The sequence below is a fragment of the Megalops cyprinoides genome, chromosome 14, assembly GCF_013368585.1.
Source record: "Megalops cyprinoides isolate fMegCyp1 chromosome 14, fMegCyp1.pri, whole genome shotgun sequence".
Classification (NCBI taxonomy): Eukaryota; Metazoa; Chordata; class Actinopteri; order Elopiformes; family Megalopidae; genus Megalops; species Megalops cyprinoides.
Window position 1 is genome coordinate 24,018,577 of NC_050596.1, and position 21,330 is coordinate 24,039,906.

A 21,330-nucleotide genomic window follows, 5' to 3' on the forward strand; every position below is an offset into this window, starting at 1 on the left:
TCGTCCCGACGGGAAGGGCTGTGCACTTCAGTTGCGGTGGGAACCCCGAGACAGACAGAGTGGGACGCACTGTGCCACTGCTGCATGCTAAAGTGATAAATTGCTCTCTCATTAAGCACACCTCTCCTCTGCTCTCTGTTCAGACTGCGCAGGTGGGGATATTACTCACAAAGGGCAAAAGCACCGAAGTAAAGCACCTACAGTAACATCTGATACAATGGAAAATGCTTTAAAAAAGGATTACAAATGTTCTGCACTGCAGCCTTCTATGTACACTAAATAATAATAATAATAATAATAATACTAAAATAAACTATTATATAACTATTAATATTTAAAAGGACAACGTTGTGTTAGTGGAGACATGTTAAAGAAGACTGAGACTTGAAGAAGAGACTGAGATAGATCTCTGATACTAGTTTACTAGGTTCTTGACTTGTTTTATGATCCTCTAACTCTGGTAGAGAATAACACAGCATCTGTAAACCTACACCTGTATGGGTCCTCTAGATTCCAAATACCGCATGTAATGTACTGTATTGTCTCAACGTATGAAAAATGATATATGCATACATGTACAAAAATGCACACCCTGTTACAAATGTAGGCATACATACGCATGCCAATCATTTTTTTATATAACAGAGGAAGGACTAAACACTCCACACAGAAGAAGAATTTCATCAGTGGATGAAGTGAGTATTGTCGAGTGGGACATGAGTGGGAGTGTTTTCAGGAGCCGGCAGTGCTCCTTACCATCCTCTTCATCTCCTTGGAGACCTGGTTGGCCCCCAAGTGGTTGTAGAAGGGGCGGTCGGAGCACCAGTGGGAGGGGTTGTGAGTGACAGAGTTTGTGCGCTGGCGGTTCATCTTGGCAATCATGGCCTTCTCCTCTTTCTGTGGGAAAAAACACACAGAGTCAGGCACAGGGACCTGCTTACAGTCAATGAAGGTACATATTTCTTCCAAGCAATGACCCTGATCCTGGATCAGTTTTCAATATTTGTAAAAAATGATTAGGGTTAGGATTATAGATTGGACAGCTGATTCTGGATCAGTACTGAGGTCCAAATTCTCTAGTGAGATTGATCGCTGTCCCTACAGATGTAAGGAGGAGGCGGTGGCGGGCCATACAGGAAATAGATATCAGGGCAGGTCTGTGACATCCTCCCAGTGTGTATTTGATTCACTAATCCTTATATTAAATTAATTGACAAGCACAGAGAAGGAGCCCATCCAGCTGAAATAACAATCAGTTAATTTTCCAGTTCCCGCAAAACCTAGTCTAAGTTTCTGAGGAAAAAAGTTCTTGCACTGAGCTGATCTAGCAAGGAAGATACTTTCCTGTCTGTTAGACAAATATGGATGGAGTGGTTGCTCTGTGTAGGCACAATGGCCTGTAATGGGTGCAAATACCCATGATTAAGAGCAGCATACCAGACTGAAGGATTACAAAGTGACCTGTTATGAGTCAGAGGGAATATACACTTGCACTTAGGCATGTAAGTCTGCCTTCACTTCAAGGCTGATGACAAGTCCTCAGATTGTAACTATTGGAATATCAATTCTGACAAAAACAAAGTATCATATGTTACAAGTATAGATGATCTCACTCTTCAAAGCCCAGATTTCAAAGACTAATAACAGGAACAGGAGGAGCAGATTGCATCATGACACTGATCTCAAAATGGCAAAGCCTGGAGTTTGGGTTGAATCCTCCAGTGAATAACAGAGGCCCCAGTTGAACCAGGTTCTCTGGTTACCATTCAGGACCAAACTCCCCCCCTCCAAAAACACCGTAACCCTGAGTCTCACCCTCCAACCTAACTGAGAGAGGCCCTTACCCGTTTCTGGCTGCAGCCCACAATGAGGTAGGTCTCAATGTTGTGTTTCTTCAAGTAGACGTTCCTCTCTCCCCCAAAGCCTGGCTCCACATCGTAGTCCCCGTTCAGGTAGTTCAGCGTGGCCTTGGTGATGTGAATACGTCTGAGGTTGGCAGAGTTGCAACATTTACAACAATTAGGAGAGCGGACCCCACAGTGTATCACGTCGTATCCCATTGCCAGATTTGGCAGGATTAATCTTGTTTTCTTTAATTGTGTCAACTGATAAAATCCATATTTATGATTACAATCATTACAATGTTTGCAATGTTTATCAATGTTGATTCTCAGGATTATGACCCACAGCTAAGCCTTAATAAACAAAAAGTGGGAACAAATCACAAGGTTGTTGCAAACTGAACAATTTTAATAAAAAAAATACTACCAAAAAGCATTGTGTACCCTATGTCAGGTAATAAACCAACAACTGACTTTCAATAAGGTAAGGTAATGACGTTACTGCATGCGTGTGTGTGTGTATGTAAGAGCCATACATCCCCAATAAAACATACCCGGCTTTGCCACCCGCTTCCATGTGATTGGCCAGAGTGACATCATTGGACCACACATCAAACTGCCACTTCCGCAGGCCCAGTACGCCGCAGTGGACACGCCCACTGTGGATGCCAACCCGCATGTTCACGTTCACACCCGTCACTTCCCGCACCAGCCTGAGGAGTGCACATGCACACACAAACACACACAAACACAAACACACACACACACACACAGACATACAGAGGTAGTCAGTGCCAACTCACTCTAAACCATGGTGGTTTCAATTTATTCAAACTATTCAGGTTCCTTCTCAAATCCCTTCTTTCGACTATACAAATGTATCGCTCACTAACACCTGTATTTCTGTATTACCGCAAGGCTGTGTTGTCAGTATGGGACTGTGTTACCATGATCTGATGCAAATTTCCCTGGATGCAGGCATCTGCTGAAAAATGGCAAATCTTAGCCATCATCATAACCATCACCATCATTATTAACACGACCATCATATGTGATGGGCACCCACAATAAAAGGGTAAAATACAGACTCTGTATCGATAATGGAACCGTGCGTTATAACAGAATACAGATTTCACCTTGATGTCAGAGCTGTTCATACAAGAAAACACACGCATAGGGCAGAGACACCACTCTCTGAAGTGCTGCAATAATGTTCCCTTTTTTTAAACAAATGATTGATTGAGGCAGAATGGAGGCACACACAGTGACTTGTCTCTGCCTAGTTTGGACCGGCTCAGATTAAACTGAAAGAGGAGGAAAGATTACTCTAAACATCTGGGAGGAACAAACAGTACCAACTCCAGTTATGTGAATAATCCTTTCTTACTGAGTCACCGAACGGGCACTGGCTCTTTATGTGTTCTTTATCAGGCAGAGAAGACACAGTCACTCTCTGCAGTAATCACAGACAGAATTACTACACTGCACGCAGTATTCTTTTCAACGTGCAAATTACACGTCTCTCTCAAGTGTGGCACCCTGAATAGCGGCACACATTGGAAAATATTATGCGCCAGGCTTCCTAATCAAATCTAATCACTACTATAGCTGCTCAGTACCTATAGTGTCCATTCCATCTTAGCTTTCAAAAGGTTTTGTCTGATGAAGCATTTTTATAACCATGTTTGTAACATCCCCATGGGTTATTCTTAGAAGAGTAATGGAAGGAAAAATTTTCCAAGGACCTTTGAATCGCAAAGAACTGTCTTGGACGAAAGGTCTTCACTTAAATAAGTTGTCTTATGGTGCCCTTTTCTCGGAAACTCTTGGGAACACTGGAAACATTGCTGATATCTCTTCCTCCTGTAAAAATCTGGCTTTCCTACCCTGAATGTGTGAAATATATGGATGCGCCTACTTTTTCCACAGGTCTGTGTGTTACCCCTAGCAACAATTCCAGAATCTGAACACCTCAGACAGTTTATCTGGGTGTGAAACCACTTACGCAAAAAGAATATCTTAATCACGCCTTGTCTTCGACAATGAATTGAATGTGCTATCATTAAAGTGAGATAAAGCACTGTTATTAACAAATAAACAAGACAGATGACAGGAAAGTGTATATTTGCATTTTACAAGCAGTTTCAGTTTTTTCGCCATTTAATCCTTTCAGCACTGTGAAAAAGCAAAGATGAGCCCTTTGTAAAATGGAATGTGGTCATTTCCTTCACTTGGCTCTGAGGTGCCCTTCATTATATTAGGGTTAATACCAAATTTCTAATTAAAGGCCAGCCCCACCCCCGACTCCCCACAAGCCTCCAGGGGCTTTTTGCCTCTTTCACAGAAACAACTTGATTGAAAATCCCATTTCCTGTCAAACTGTCTCTACGATGACAGAGTGCTGAGACGCAGACTCAGTCCCAGCAGCCTGTAGGCAGGAGACAAAAACTTGCCTTTTCATTAAAAAAAAAAAAATCAATCTGTCCAACATCCACTGTCGACTTTAGCTCATGCCAATTAGGGAGGCAGAAAAAGGGCGGACACAATTATAAATTGTTTGGACGAACAGCTCAAATAGAAACTGCTATCCCCTAAACGAAGCCGTGAACCATCACATAACAACAATAATAAATGGAGAATAATGCATTTTCAGTTCATTTTCTTAGCTCAAACCGGGGGAATCAACATATTCCCAAAACTCCCTACCCCAAACCCCACTGTAACATGCCCCCACACTCACGAGATGGCCTCGATCATGTCTACGCCCATCTCCACGCAGCAGTGGGCGTGGTCGGCTCGGGCCTCCGGGAGCCCTGACACGCAGTAGTAGCAGTCGCCCAGGATCTTGATCCGCAAACAGTGATTCTCCTGCAACAGAGAGAGGGGCCGGGGGTTAGGGAGGGCTGTGGAACACTGGTGGCTCCACGTTCAGAACGTTAGCAGCAACAAGAAAAAAATGGAATAGAGCAGGAATGATCTGCACATGTCATTAATCCATACCTGCTCTCAGGGTTGAAGTATAGATCAGTTGAAGCTGGGGTTTAGGTCAAAGTCTTGTTTAAGGCATTTGAAGGCTGTGGTGACAAACTCTTTGTGAATCCGAGACTGTGAATCATGACCTGAAATCTCTACCAAAGTGGAACCAACCGAGCAAATGAGATAAAATAATCCCTCATACCACAGATGCCTTCCCTTTTTAGGATGCAGAAATTCTAAGACAGGAGAACATGATTACTCCCAACAAAAACACATACATAATCCTGAAGTGCCAGAGAGGGGACATGAGAAAGAAAACAACTGCTCAACCTCCTAACACAAGGGGGCGCTCTAGTGCCAAAATATGAACTACTGTATTGACAAGCCAGCTCAAATCAAAATAGTTCCACGTAGTCTACAGCAAGTCTTTGCACAGAACTAATGTTTAATAATGATAACCATTATGACTCGTATGGAAGGCCCTACATCTTTGTAGTAGAATATTAATATTTCAGGGGAAACACACACTGTAATGTAAATTCACCGTAATGACCACTATTACAGTTTACTCTGAAGTTCAGAATCCATAGTCATCAAAATAATTGGGTGAGGCTTTCTCTCTGGGTTTGAAAGTAATTTCTCCCGTGATAAATACACAGCGGACTTTCCTGTGTAAGGAAAAAGAACAAAGCAGGAATGCATACTGTAATGGTGTGTCTGCCTCTCATTAAAAGAAAATACGATTTGCTGCAATGAAAACAAACGCACGATCATTTCCAGATACCATGTGTCAACTCCGTGATTGGGTTAATGATGCCTCAAATTTCCTTCTCTGTCCCTCCTTTGACTATCTCAATTAGGATTTTTCATGTGGAATAAATGAACAATGGTAATATTGGGAAAATGCCTTATTTGATTAAATAAAGGAAAGCTTCAACAGATTTTCAGTAAAATTGCCGCTCTCTTTCTCAAGGCAGTTGTTGTACATTCACTCTGTGGATTGCTGAAATAATTTCTTTCATGCTTCAAGTAATACAAAGTTTGATCTTTCTATGCAGCGTGCCAGCAGGACTTTAAACATTTATAAAAGAAACCTCATTCTTGTTCAATTCAGAGCGCCAACTCTAAAACACCCTCATGGGTCATAAGGCTGGGTGCATCCAGCAGCAGCTTACTGGTGCTAGTGAAATCTATTCTTGATTCCCTTCATAGAGGGATATGAGAGCAGGACGAAAGAATATGAGGATATTAGTGTTCATACAGGTTTGTGCGCTTGGCCGGACATTCGTCCGATCATCTCTTCCTTCGTTACTCTACATCTGTGTAAAACAACAACATAATGAAGTAAAGATACATACATGTATACTAAGAATAAGAAAATCTAATGGTGGTAGTGCTCTTTGTGTGAGGAGGCTGTTGCTGCCCGGCCAGAGTTGATCTGCTGTTAGGGGTGCAGGACTCTTGTGCGTCAGTGGTAGGGAGGGTGTGGTTCTGATTCAATTGGACTCCTGATGTGGTATGGTATGGTGTGTGTGTGTGTGTGTGTGGTGCTGAGAAGGTGGGGATGAAAAGGACGGCGCCTCCCTGGGGCCAGGAGGAGGACAGCGGCGGGACAGCATCCCGTGATAGCCACCTGAGTGTCAGCACAGCCTGCAGCTCATTTTATACCAGATCCCACACAATCAGACACATTGTTGTATGTGTACGTGTGTGTGTGTGTGTGTGTGTTTGTGTGTGTGTGTGTGTGTGTGTGTGTGTTTGTGTTTGTGCGAGGGCTCACATGGCTGTGACAATGGGTAAAACAGGCTTGTCCTTTTTCCAGGCAGAATACAGCCCATCTCCTTCTGTGGTTTTCTCATACCTTTCCCAGAATTCTATGCTGGATGTTGACCACCACAACAACAAGGCCGAGGGAGGGAAGAGACATTGGCTGCAGAGACTGTTTGTCAGTTGGTATGAGGAGATAAAATGAGTCATGGTTGTTAGGGGGAAAAATCTGACGATTTAAAAGGACGTGTATTGTTACCTGAAACATCCGCCTCGGATATTAATTAAGGGGAAAGATGACCATAACAAACACGGAAGGCTGAATTAGGAGAGATGGTAGGAGCCCTTAAAGGACCCAACTAAAATCTAAACAAAGTTCCTCAGTGGTGGAGCCAGTTAAAGTGCTTGTTTGGCGCTGGTGAGATGCAGCTTCGAGTCCGAATTGTATCATTGCCCAATAAATTCCCACAAATTCTACCCAGGTATGGTGAGTTTCATATGCCACAGCTCTGCTGCAGTGCACTATGGGATTTGTAGCGTGAAAAATAGTGTTTGACTGTATGAAAGTGTGTCTGACACACTATCACAGAGCAGATTTCTGAGAGATAAAGGCAAGCATGTTACTTTCGCATTTTTTCCACTCATTCCCGAATCATTTTTCCCACTCATTTATCTGGTTTATAACCTGACAGCCTTTTTGAGTGGTGTCATATGAATACGTATCAAACAGTATAGACAATGGTGTCCATTTTGTGTCACATGGTTCCGTTGCTATTGGCCTGACTTGAACTGAAATTTTGTGAGGGTAATGCAATCACAACAAGACAACTGTTGTTCCCTGGGAAAAATATCAGCACTTACCCCTCTTGCTGAATGTTAATTAGTCAATTAGTGTGGGAATCAGGCCGGCCCTTGGATGATGGACGCTGACAGAATTCCATGCAGGGGTTTCCTCAAGTGCCTATCTGAATTTGAGCATATGTGAGGGTGCCTGTGAGCTTTTCAGTGTGTGTGAGTTTGCCTGTGCAGCTTGTGTGAGTGTCTGTGAGAGTGAGCGGGACTGCACAGCTGAGAAGTACACTCACCGCGGCCAGTTTGTCAAAGCGGGCGAAGAGCTCATTCAGGGTCATAACCAGCTCTTGGGCAGTGCACTGTGACGCCAGGCTTGTGAAACCCTCGATGTCTGCAAAGAGGATGCTGCAGGACACACACACACAAACACACACACAAATACACACACAGTTAAAACACTGTCAGATAATCTGCCTGTCTGTCACACAGCACCTCAACAGAGCTGGTCCTGGGACACCCCAGGCGCTTATCCACCTTAATCGACTCGTACTGTCTGGCTGTGTGCACAGCTGTAGATCTCACACCACCAACGCACTCCACACAGGTCCCCCTCTTCCCTCTGCCCTTCATCAGGCTGATCAACGATCAGCAGGTCGGGTGAAGTGTCCACTGAGCACAGCAGGGGCAAGTGCTGACCAACGCTGTGAAGATGAGTGGGCTGCCAACGAGCCAACCGGGCTAGGCTTCACCGACGCCGACGGCGGCAGATAGAAGACGCTGGAACGCGGCCAGCATCCGGCGTAATGGCTCCTAATGGCCGCGTCTACCGTGTTTGTCACACCTTTGAAAAGACACCGACTCCGACGCCGGGTACCTGCCCGCCCACCTTTCCATTAGCATCCTCCAGTTAGTGGTTGTCATGGTTACCGATGCACAAGCCAGCGGTTATCCTTTTCTTTTTTTTTCTTTCCTCCCCATTTAAGTGTCAGCTTTTCAAAGACATAACAACGGGCCAGAAATAACCTGCCAATGTGACAGCACTGACTCATTTCTATTAACGTCCCGGTGCAGAGGGCCCTGGGTTTTCACGATGACAAAGACATGCAAATTCTAATCAAATCATGGATATGGCTGGGGCCCCGAAACAAGGGAGACAAGCCAGATTTTTTTTCCAGAGAATAAGGTAATGGATACAGTTACCCTTTTGTCTGGAGTCAAATGAAAGAACAGAGAACAAAAGCAAAAGTGGTGCGGGATGACCTCATCCGCTCCGATGCCTTTCACTCATCTTCAGCCACTGCCCGTCTGTCTGTCTGTGGGACGAACCAAAGGGACTCAGATAGAGAGTAAGAGAGAGAACACGCTCCAAAATTTCATCATAAGGGATCCCTGCCCTAGCCTGTGTCATTTTCAAAGGTCATCGTGACAAATCTCGCCAAGAAAATAGCCACCTGCAGATAAAGTTGTTCTTGAACACACGGTGACACCCCGCAAATGTTCTTCCTCGGTCCCGAAGAGTATCACCATCTCCGAGACTCTAAATGACACACTGTTCCTCCAGACAGATACCAAGAGCAACATATTTAATTAGAAATGAGACTTAAGCAGGCTTAAGCACACTCGCTTGCTCCTTCTCTTCGACATCTGACAACACACCTACACATATTGTATTGGTGTGATATTTGAGCACGTGTCAAGGGCAGTGTAGATGGTGAACAGTACCGCTGAGACCTTTCCCTGTGTGGTTATTTTTAGATGCTGGTTAGCGCTACCGCAGAAACTTGTGAGGTTCAGAGAGCGGCAGAATATTCCACAAGCTTGGCCAGGAAGGGTGAGGAGGTCAGACGGGACTGTAGGCGGGAAGTCCCGGAGGGAGCTGGAAGTGGGGGGGGGTCTGAAAGAGTCCGGAACGTTTCGTCTCTGCGCCTCCTGCTGGACCGCGTGTGCGCATGCGTGCCGCAGATGGCCCCGGTCGGTGCCGCTCTCCGCCAGACGGCCTCCACGCGGCCCTCGCATCTGCGCCACGGCTCTTTTTCCATGACTCAGTGCCCATTCTGTTTGCCACAGTGATGGGCCAGGAAAACGGGGGAGTGGGCAGGGAAAGGTGTGCCTGGCGAGAAGGGACCGGGAGCGGAGCCTATTGGTGCCCTCACGGCCTCGCCGTGCAGCTGATCTAGGCAGTCGTGGGCTTGCCGCTGGAGAGACCCGGAGGCGGCCTGCTTCAGGGTAGCAGCCGCGTTGCCCCACGCTGTATCAGACCGGCCTGACCAGGCCGGCTCAGCATTTCCCTTCGCCGTGGTCCCTTCACAGCCCTCGTTCTGAGAGCAGGCAACAAACAGACTCACATGACGCTCACGGGGTAGAACGCCGGTGTTGCCAGGCAGTTCCAAACCCGAGTCTCCCCCTACGCCCGCCTTGGGGAACGTGCCTGCTAGCGGGCCATTCCACTTGACAACGAGTGGGCCTTTGAAGGCGCCGGCTCGGAGGTCAGCCCGGCACAACGCTCAAAAACACTCCCTGTCTTGGCAAATACCCTAAAGAGTGATGACCGAGGCTAAATGGGACCTCTCGCAATCAAGTTAACTCAGATTTCTGTGACCTCTTGGCCAAAAACACGTGTAGTTTACCAAAGCGCAATGTGGACAAACAAAGTGTGCAAAGCTCTTTAAAACTCCACACACAGCTGCACCGGTCTTCCCTTCCGGTGACCCCTAAACCTCGGCAACTCTTCAGCCACGAGAGACTGCTGTGTCAGCAAAGCAGCCTTGAGACAGACCGCAAGATTCACATACCTGTTCATTCCAACCACTCCAGACAAAATCCTCTTCATATGCAAATGAACCGCATTTCGAAGACTGCGCACACTTGGTCTGGGCTGGAGAAAAGCAGCGATATTATCCACTGTTATTGTCTGTCTCTTTTTTTAAAGATACGTTTCTTGTAGTTCCAACAGCATTCCCTTTCCTTATTCACATATTCACGTATTCACATGTTCACATTGCTGTACAAGGTAAGAATAATCACTTTTGGGGATAAAAGCACTGAATGACAGGTATTTGGAGCACATGGATTAAGGTGGATTTTGCCATATGGTCATAGGGAAAGTTGCTTCTGTTTTTCATTAGAAATAACCTTTTTCATCACCAACATCACCATCATCGTTGTTGCAAAACTGTGAAACTAACTGGCTACTAGCTTTAGTAGCAGGGAATTATTATTAGCATTCTTGTTACCCAGGAAGAACAAACCTAAGAACAAGGCTAGAAAACCCTACTGAATGAAATGCTAAATTTGCAGCTGGGTTTCTCTGGGGCAGAGCTGCCATTAGGAGACGTTACGAAACCCAAACTGGCTAAACATTTTATTGGCTCCTGCTCCCGCTACAACAAAGTCCTCAGAAACAAACGTTTGGCCTTCGGTGGCCAACACCAGTTTCCCCGCAGTGGTCTTAGTCATAGATTACCACCTCATCTTTGCAAACAGAGAGGCCTGAAATAGCAGTGCATTTCCATAGCCATGCTATTTATAGCCCCCAATATAATCCTGATGCCTCCCACCACAGCCGGATTAAAAGCTCTGCAAATATTATCTCCCAGAATGCATGCCGTTCTCCCAGGGCAGGATTGGGGGGCTTTAACCAACTCCCACTCATAAAAAAGAATGACAGTCACTAAAATAAGGGCCAGGAATAGGCCCGTTGTCTTTAAACACCACTTGCCGAGGCCCAGCCAGTGACTCATCTGTCCCTGATGGCGTGTCTCACAGTGGCAGAGGTTCCTCTAAATCAGCTCCTCAGCCGCTTTCATGCCAGGTACTGGCTTGCTACAGCTGTAATTTTTTTGAGGACAACTAAAGCCCAGAAAAGAGAGAGAACAAAAATAAAATTCACTAATGTGGTTATCTCTTAGTCTACCATTCTGTAACTCTGCATCTCCTTAGTGCCGTGAATCTGTAACCTGCTAAGTCGATGTTAAGTCGCTCTGGTTAAATGCCAATAATGTAGTGTATGTAATGTAATCCATTTACTTATTTCTACGTTTTTTCCTGTCTCCTTGGTTCTGTTTGTCTGTCACTCTGGTTCTACATCTGGTTCTACACTGATGTCCTTTTTGCACATCTAATGTATATATCCTTTATTTATTTATTTATTTATTTATTTTTTTTCCTTACACTCTCTGACCTTTTTTATATATTTTCTTTCTTAAATTCTTGTGTTTTCTTGTGTTTTACTCTTAACGGCACTCATAAGTGGAAGGCAAAGGAAGAATTTCATTGTACAGGGAACTTGTTTCTTTACTGTGCATATGACAATAAACTTTGAACTGAACTGAACTGAACTTAACATCTCTGGTACTGCGTTTCTGATTCTGTGGCTCTGTCTCCCAAATCCTATGTGATACTACTGCTGTGGCTTCATCATTCTGAACCCCCAAGCTAACTGTTGCTATTAAAATGGAAACCAATTACCTTTGGTGTGAACTTCACATTAAACACCCTTGACTTCAAAGCAGCAATTGATTTTAGCAGACTTGCAAAACGACTTATCCATGTATTTCCATATTCCCACTGTCGTTGGATGAGCAGAACACAGGCTTTGTATTGCATATGGAAATATTTTTACAAGCACATTGCTGTTGCGCTATGGGAAAACAAAAGCTGAAATATGCATTATTAATCCACCATATAACTTTAACAGAGTGGCTTGATTTTGTGATAGCAAGTTCTAAATGTAAAAAATATATATGTATTTATATACCACTTGTACACTTATTGCACAATTGAAACATTAAAACATATCTGTGTGATAGCCACTTGCTTGCCATACTAGTGCTGTTTTAATTGTTTTAGTTGTGGACTCACTCAGCTGTGGATTCTCTTATATGACAAGTTTTCCTTTAGCATCAGATATTTGGTTGAGATTCCTAAGCATGTGAGATGATTCTACACCAGTTACTTCAAGTGGTTTGACAAATTACACAGAGCAGTTTGGGGAGACATTCAACCACAGAACCAATGTCTTATTTGTTGTATGATGGTTTTACTCTCTGGTGACAGGTCATTGCTTGTCCTGGAACACTGCCACAGCATTCTGAATCCCTTGCCTTCCATTCATCTACACTTTTTACTGACAATCTAATTGAAGGGGTTGCTGTTCGGAAAGTGACACAGCTAGCTGGCCTCAGTCCAGCCAGATAGTACGCTAGCTAGCCAGCTATTCAATACCATACGTTAACATTCCTGTTCTGACAGTACACTTTGTCTCCCATAGTACCAAGTAGCCCACACACGCCTGCACTGCCATGACAACCAGCATAGTACTGTTTGTGAGGCTGTGACTTAAAACATAGAATTAATACATACAATGTATATTTAAATAAAGGGTATGGGGCACTGAGAGACTGGCCTTTAATTTCCCCTACACCAGCACCACAGCCTGCTCATCTGTCTTAGAAAATGTGCCCACCCACCCCTGACAGATTTAGGAAAAGATTTACTGTCCAGGTCCAAATCCACTTACAACAGACAAATTGTTCATTTTATTGTTTTATCAAAAGAAACATTTAATTGGACACAACATGATTTAGTGAGTTTGACTGAAACTATGTCAATGCCATTCAAATCCAGTGAACTTATAGCATAGGGCAATTACGTTAAAAGGTGTGGTTGCCCTCATTCCTAACTAACAAAGGTTCTTTTATGTATTCAGTGGTACTCATCATCTTAAAGTTCTGGTATCCTGTTGAAGAAATAATCAGCTGGCAGTCCAGTTCAATTGTTCATGCTATTGTCTGTACATCATTGTACTCCTGTTGCCCCAAGGCTGTGCTATATTTAATGACCTTTTCGCAAAATATGTCTTTTTTGCTTTTCACGTCTTGTTTTGTTTTTTTACATTGACGTTCCTCTCATAAGAACTGTGTCATTATCACAAAGTCTTGAAAAAAAAACTATTTTCTTGGTTTCTTTTGCTGAAAAGAGGAGGTCTTTTTGCCCAGAAAGAGCTTGCACGTTTTGACTTTCAGACACTGTAGTAACTACGGCCACAACAGCATTACCAGCTGGCTGCATTGGACAATGCAACGGGTGCTAACAGGGTAAATACCTTGTAGGACATTCTCAGCTGCTGCCATCGTAGGGAAGCAACTGCCTGTTCTGCAGGGTACACTGAAGCACACACTGATCAATACCGCCTTGGCTTGGCTCAGCACTGTTACAGTACATGGTGAGAACAATGGGCAGACCCGTCCCCAAGGGAACACGGGCAAGAATCACACTTCCTGCTTACATAACCCCAGCGTGCCCCTCCCCCCTCCCCCGCCCTCCAGCTCCGCCACAGTTGGCTGCACTCCCCAATCAAAGGGGTCGTGCGCCGGCGGCTGCGTTGGCCTGCCCTGACCCCCTGACCCCTTTGGCACTCGCTGGCACTGACACAAATGCCGCCTTTCATCTTGCTGGCAATTACACAAGCAGCGCTGACGCCGAGCGCCCACAGCCCCCCATACATGCTGCACTACATGGCTATACATGGCTTCATTCCCATCGCCCTCTGATTCAGTCCCCCTCTTTCCTGCTTCCCTCCTCTCTGTTCACGCTCTCTCTCCCTCTCCTCTTAGTCTCCCCCTCCCTATGTCCCCTCTCCTCCTCTCTCCCCTTGCCGTATTCACCCTCCTAATGTCCCCCTGTCTCTGTCTCCTGTGTACTCTCCCTACATTTTCTCTTGTTTTCTCTCTCTCTCGCTCCCCTCCAGTTGTTCATTTGGAGGTTCAGCTTCTTCGTCTTCCTGAGACCTTGTCTGTCCTGCTTGACCGTCTGCGTGTCCATCCCTTCACCAGCCAGTTCGTCTTGCCTCACGTTTCTCTCTCTCTCTATGCCTGTCTATCCATCTGCCTCTCAGTCTGCCCATCAATCTGTCTGTAAGTCTGACGACTAATCTGCCGTTATAAACGTATACAAATATCCTGGTTTGACAGGCTGCCTTTGTGCTTAGCTGTCCATCTACCTGTTTTCTGCCTTCCGCTTATGTCTCTGTCTGTCCACTACCTCTCCATCAGTCTGTCTGCTGATCAGGAATAGCTCTGCATGAATTTTACATCACAGCTTTCCCTGCTGTCTGTCTCACGCCGCACACTCTTTCTCCCGCTCGCTTCTGAGCGCGCTCAGCAACGCCGAGCTGCCCAACCCTCCTCGTCCCCGATGACCGGGAGAGTGCACTGCTGGGGAATGCCACTAAAGAAGCATGAGCTTCCTACAGCACCCATGGGGAGGAATTCAGACGGCTTGACTATTTTCAAGTTCATAAATAATAATTTTCCCTTACAGCATCCAACCACTCCTTATAAATTATCCGAAACAGGGGTGTCAAACACACTTCCTGGGAGGTCATGTGTACTCTGGGTTTTGACTGAAGCTCTCTTCTTTATTGTATAATTAACCCTACCTTTTAAATGGTTTGACATTTTTAAGTTTTTGTAAATTATTCATTGGTGCTATGATTTATTCATTACATGATAATTTACTTCATTTAATTGGTGGACTTTATTAACTAGATAGATTAATCAGTCACAAAGTATCAAGCTGTGGACTTTAATAAATACTGCATGTGTATGCATATGTATAATCCCAAACAGTATATGTGTGCCCTGTAATCCTGTATTTTTGCTAAAACATGCGTAACTGTTTTCAATCAACAACTTGGACCAATTAAGGCGGAGAAATCGACAGAACAGTCCATGAGGTTACCCGCCCGTCTTCCATAACCCTGCGGCCCTGTTCCAAACAGGAAGGCCACGCAGATTTGTTCCGCCAAATTAATGACATGAAAAACAAGGGCAGGTTGGCAAGGCTCGGGGCTCAGCCAGCCACCGTGTGACGGCGCATTCCCATAACTCCGGGTTACTGAAATATTCACTCTGAAGGAGGACTGATGGAGGCTGAAGCCTTCCCGTTGTCATGGCCACGGCAAACACGGAGGCTCTAATGACGCTTGACATTAAAAACAGGCTCCTGGATTTACAGTGAGAAACGTTAGCGTAGCTGCGCCGGGAGCCGGGCGTCTGTGCTCGTCCATGCTTGCACTGCCTGACACACCACGGCCATCTCGTGCGAAGGAGCATTCAACAAGGGCGCTCGTAAGCGCTTCGCTTTGATTCGGTTAACACTTTCGCAGCCCTCACATTCAGGCCTCTCGCGTCGGGTTCGACCTTCACGCTGAATAATGAATTGATATTTCATAACGCAGCTTATTCATCTGGCAAGGGGTCCTTTATCCCAGGGGAATTATACAACATACGCTTCACATGTTCGGGTAAAGTGCCCTGCTAAAGGGTACTACAATAGTGTATCACCCCAGCTTTGAACGTGCAACCTTCAAAAGTCTAGCTCCCTAACTACTTTGCTAGAACAAGGGAAGTGGAAGTGCTTCAAAACATCTGCGGTAAGTACTGCTTGAAAAGAATGGGAAACATTTGGGTTTAACACACTTAAATGTCCATTAAAAGTTCAATGAGATGTGACAGCTCTGCTAACCACTCTAGTATGTGTTGAGACATCTCTGGCCAAGAGGAAGGCGGAAGAGAAATGGAGTGTTCAAACTAATTAATGGTTAAGCAGTCTGCAAAAATGCTCCACCCATTTTAAAAGAGATTTGTTTTCCCTTCTGCATTTTTAAATGACTGATTTGCTAGGGAAATTGTTTACTTTACTGTAGGATGAAAACATTTGATGCATTTGATCTACTAGCATCACCATTCATGCCACTGATAGCGAGAGCAACAGACCAACTTCTGTCACCAAAGGATTTGTCACAAGTCTCCCCACCATTTGGTGTTTGGCATATTGGAAAAGGAATAGAATAGCTGCCCACTTTCTCCACAGACTGTGAGTAGGATCTGATGCCTGGATCCACTTGTGTGTGGGTGTATGCGTGACAAACACATTACACTCACATACGCACGCATGCACGCACACACGCACACACACACACACACACACACACACACACACTTATACACACACACGGATGTATTTCATCCTGAGTTCTTAGTAAATGCTATGAGGAAGGAACAGAGGCTGGCATGTGTCCGGTGGCATCAGGTCTTTCGTCTCTGTGATCACATGATTTGGGAAGCAGCCATCACCCCCCGCGGTGCTGCTGCGGTTCTGACCGGGGAGAGGGCGGTGGGCCGGGCGGAGGACTTATGTAACCGGTCCACTTCTCGAGCCAAGGGTAGGACTTGACAACAACAGCGCAGCAGACACACCTGCAGTCAAGTGTGCAGTGCAGTGTGACCCCGCCACAGGCCCGCTGTGCAGGGAAGGAAACAGAGGTGGCAGGGGGGCTGGCTGGATTACAGATCACGGTGGACGCAGTGGCGCGGAAAATACAGCACGGTCAAAGTCATTCTGCATTGGTTCGACGTCTGGATGAGGAGAATGTGTCATTTCCCCGGGTCCATGTTTACGCTATAATCATAACGATACCCGTTTGATAAAGGTTCAAGGGGACGCCAAAAACAGACAAAAACTGAAGCCAAAAAGAGAAAAAAAACTGTAAAATGCCCCTTTGGCCTGCTGGGGGAATGACTATGGAAAGTGACAGGAGAGGAATGTGGCAGATGTCAAAGTTCATCTTGGAGCCAATGTGATGTCTTAAAGCCTTAAAGTCACTGCCTTCATAACTGGCTCGAAACAGCCACCTAACAATACAACATTCCCCAACCAAATATTATGTGTTCAATGGTAACCATAAAGAGTTATGGTCATATCTTGTTAATAGGCCTACAGTTGTTTATAGTGCATATATGAAGTGCCTTATTCTTAATGTCTGCTGGCTTTAATAAAGTGAACTCTGTGAACTGGGTTTAATAAAGTGAATTCTGGTGGTACTGGATTCAAATATTTCACTCTGATTAGAGGCACAGTGTCCACACTGGCCTGTTTGACGTGTAACTGATCCTCAGGGAGTCAATTCAGCTAAGCACATCCTGTTAAGAGTCACGTTCGTACACCAGACCAACTCCACAGCAGCGTTTTCACAAGGCTACAGCCACAAAACCAGGATGCTAGCACAGGGCAGACACCATTACATAATGACATTTGGTGATTAAAAAATCCATCGTTTCAAATCGGACATCAATTCCCCGCTTACTAATATGAGAGAGAGGCAACAGGAGCATACGTAACACTGCCACCCCCGGCTTACATAACGCCACCCCCCCCTCTCGTTCCCCCCTGCAGGCTTTGAAGGAAGACGAAAACAAGCTGAGATCTCCTGACAAGACGCTGCGGGGCGAGCGGCTCGCCCCCAGGTCACACCGTATCACAAGTGCAGCTGCAGCGGGACACTTTGAACTGCCCAGCAGACGCAGTGACATTCCCCTCCCCAGCCCGGTCCAGCCTGAGGGCAGGTGGCCCTTTTCCTGTTGCCCTTCCGGACCTCATCACAGCACCAGTGACCAGGCAGGAGCTCACCGGGCCTTGGAGCACTGGCTGCACAATCACACCTCCTTAGCAACCACCAATCCTCACCCCTAGCCACACCCAGAAACGCAGACACTGTCGCTTCCAGTGACTTCCACTCCTAGGATCGCTCTCACTTTAACCACCTATCTAGAGATATCGAGGACAGAACCAAGTCACCCGCAAATGCTAGTTCATCCTGGTAACACATTATTTTAGGATTAAGGCACAAAGCACAATCCAAGAGCTTATTACTGACTCATTAGCGAGATACTTACTGAGCTTGTTTTGAAAAATATGATCACCTCGGGAGGTAGAATGCCCCACCTCTGCTACATCTGTGGCACAGTCTGTTCTAAGGCTTGAGTCTAGGGTTAAATTTTTGTATCCACACCTCCATAAAAATATACACATGATCAATACACAGATTGAACTGTTTCAACGTATTTTTTATTTTTACTTATATCTTGGTCGATTTTGCATTCTATCACACAGATTTTGGCAGAAGAATTTTAATTAATGCATGCATTTAAATCTGTTTCAGTAATTTAGGACTGACCTGTAAGAACACACCAATTCACATACATCAGGGCCCAGGATGCGGCTGTTGTGACAGAAGATCTACGTTCTTCTATCACAGTGTTTCTCAATCCTACTCCTGGAGCCCCCCTGTCCTGCATATCTTGGGCTGCATATCTATCTTTGCTCCAAACACACCTGATTGAAATGACTAACATGCTCTTGATTAAATCAGGTGTGCTCAGCTAATCAAAAGTGCCACTGATGAGTTCAGTCAGGTAGGTCGAGCAGGGAAAGATAGAAAACGTGCAGAGCAGGATTGAGAATCAATGTTCTATCAGAATAGTTTACTCAAAGGTCTATGTCCTTCTGTAAGAACAGCTGATCCAAAGACCTATGTCCTTTTGTCGTAACGGCTGATGCAAAGACCTATGTCCTTGTGTCAGAACAGCTCATCCAAAGGTCTATGTTCAGTGACACAAATCTGTATGTCCGTTCATCAGTCTCTGTAAATCCAGCCCCGCATTTAAGCGTCATCACTGTTGCAATTGCTATAATCTGTGTTGTTAATTCTTTCCTAAGATATGTTTTTTTACTTCATTTATACATGAAGAAATGTCTTTGCAGTGGCCCTACACTACCCAGTTGTCTTTATTAGATTGTAAAATTGTCCTTTAATTCCCTGTTAATGCAGAAGCACTGGCTTAATCACCCTCACACCCTAAGGAATCTTCATCATGGTCTCCGAGAAACTAAATGGTTTTTCACGTCCAAATATGAGACGAGACGAGCATGGACATTTACGAGGATCTCATGCAAAAAAAAAAAACCCTAATGAAATCAACTACCAAAAGCCGCTATATGTAGTAGCCACTCAAAATTTACACCGAAGGCATGCGTCTAATCTACAGGACCTTTAAGCCTGTGCCATTCTGTGGTTTGTGAGCTGGGGGAGTGTGTAACTCTCAATGTACAAAGACAACAGGGTAGAAACAAGTCCTTTTACCCAGCACCTGGAAAGTGATGGACATGCAAATGTAATGGGAATCAACCTGAAGCTATTTGATTTATCAGGGGCATATGTGTGCCTTGGCAGTAAGGAGCGTCTGTTAGTTAGACGGAGCTGCCAGTGAAATGTCTTTCCCATAGCGATCGGGGAGAACAGGAGACGGGCCCAGGAGTCTGATCAGGCGGGGACTGCAAACAGCTGACCCTGAGGTGAGCCAGCTTATCGAGCGGCACTTAAAAAAGCGCTTGTGTACATTTTAGAAAAACACTGAGCTAGTGTCTGTCACAATGCACCTCTCTCTGCGTTCTGCGAACAGGCTTCCCTGGCGGGCGGAACACAGCGTGCCCCATGTTCGCTTTGAGTTTTGTTTTTTTTTTTTTAATTCTTCACATATCACAATGAAGAAATTGTTACCAATTGTAGGATAAAAAAAAAATGATCGTTGTTGGCGTGGGATTAAAGAGCATCGCCTCCAACACTGGAGCTGTGGGTATGGAGACACTTTTGTAGTTACAAAAGCACCTCTTGTGTATGGACGTCTCCGATGACGGCAAACCACGGAGGGAATCACCGCATGATCACAAAGAATTTGCCTGCAAACACCGAGACGAAGCATTTCAACTCTTTCTGGTCAGAAAGCACATGTGAGAGGAAGCCTTTTTCATATCTGGCTGCACAGATGCAGTCTTTCCACACACCACTAGATGGCAATATGTCTAGGATCTCTTGAATATCTCGCCAAAAGCAATGCGAATACATGGAAAACTTTACTGTGGAATTCTTGTGAATACATTTCAATATAAACTCCACTTTAACAGGATTAAACAGTGATTGTTTATCCAACAAATAAATAAAGAGTGCAATATGTCTGTGTGTTTGCTCCACAGAAAATGCTACTGACAAGATAAAATAATTATTTTAGGAGTACTTATTAAAGGAATTTAATGTAGGCTTAGACAAAACAAAGGTAGAACATTTACTTTGGTGTAAAACTACCAAGCAAAGCTGCCACACATCGCTGAGACAGACGCTGCACTGTCCTTTGCATCAGTGAGTGCAAAATGCCAAAGCTGCCATGACATACAGCCATGTCTGGTGCTAAAATGCAAACCTACATTTTCATAGCATTTACAACAGCACTAAACGTTATGTAAACACAAACACGACCTTCAAAGAAAAGCGGAACAAAAGAACTAGCTGATAACAGCAGAGACAGGTCCCGCTGGGAAATGAGACAGGGTAGAATGTCAAAATAAAACTCCTAAAAAGCACAGCTCTTTGTAAAAAAAAAAGGCACTGAGGGTGATTTTACATGAAAATAAACTCCGGGAAAGAATATAGTTCAATGTGTCAATCATTTATAACTTAAAGGGCCACTGACATGTACAGTGTTGTACTTTGCACATTCAACAAAACGCTTTCCCAGGCTAACAGTTTCAAACACTTACTTCTTTCCAGAAAATACCAAAAAGCCCTTCAGGTTCCAGTTAGATATACTTTTCTAAAAAACCACTAGAAGACCACTAGAAGAGCAGAGAACTGAGGTTCTCTGAATTAAATGTGACCAACATCTGATTCCACAAAGCATGTTGCACCATTTTTCCATATCAACCCCAGAGTCTCCACTCCGGGACCTCTGACGGATCAGTGGTGCGATCAGCAGAACAGTAGTAGTCAGTGACGCTGGCAACAGTATATAGCTCACTGCTAGTAGTTTAGACATCTTAGACTTGAGCTGGGCTTTGGGCTTATTTTAAAAATGCTGTAGTGCCATTGAATGACTTCTGTTGCACTTTTAAAACAGGGTGGCATATCTGAGACACCGATACATGTTGTGTCCAGACCACTTCGAGAACTATGATCATATAAGTCCTTCCCTCTGAACAGCATAAGTCCCTCCTTTATCTCAATAGAGGAGGTTATTTGTCAAAAAAATTCAAATCAGTGCCCAAAAAGTCAAAGATTAAA

At 44.8% G+C, this 21,330-nt stretch overlaps 1 protein-coding gene across 1 annotated transcript in view; it reads right to left on the reverse strand.

The window, feature by feature from the left end:
* adcy5 (adenylate cyclase 5) overlaps positions 1-21,330 on the reverse strand; it is a 97,281-nt gene that overhangs the window by 20,047 nt on the left and 55,904 nt on the right. The window contains exons 4-8 of the mRNA XM_036545305.1: positions 7,670-7,781; positions 4,582-4,709; positions 2,396-2,554; positions 1,845-1,986; positions 757-897 (exon numbers count right to left, since the gene is read on the reverse strand). Of these exons, the coding sequence (XP_036401198.1) occupies positions 757-897; positions 1,845-1,986; positions 2,396-2,554; positions 4,582-4,709; positions 7,670-7,781 (682 nt within the window). The remainder of the gene's footprint in view (positions 1-756; positions 898-1,844; positions 1,987-2,395; positions 2,555-4,581; positions 4,710-7,669; positions 7,782-21,330) is intronic.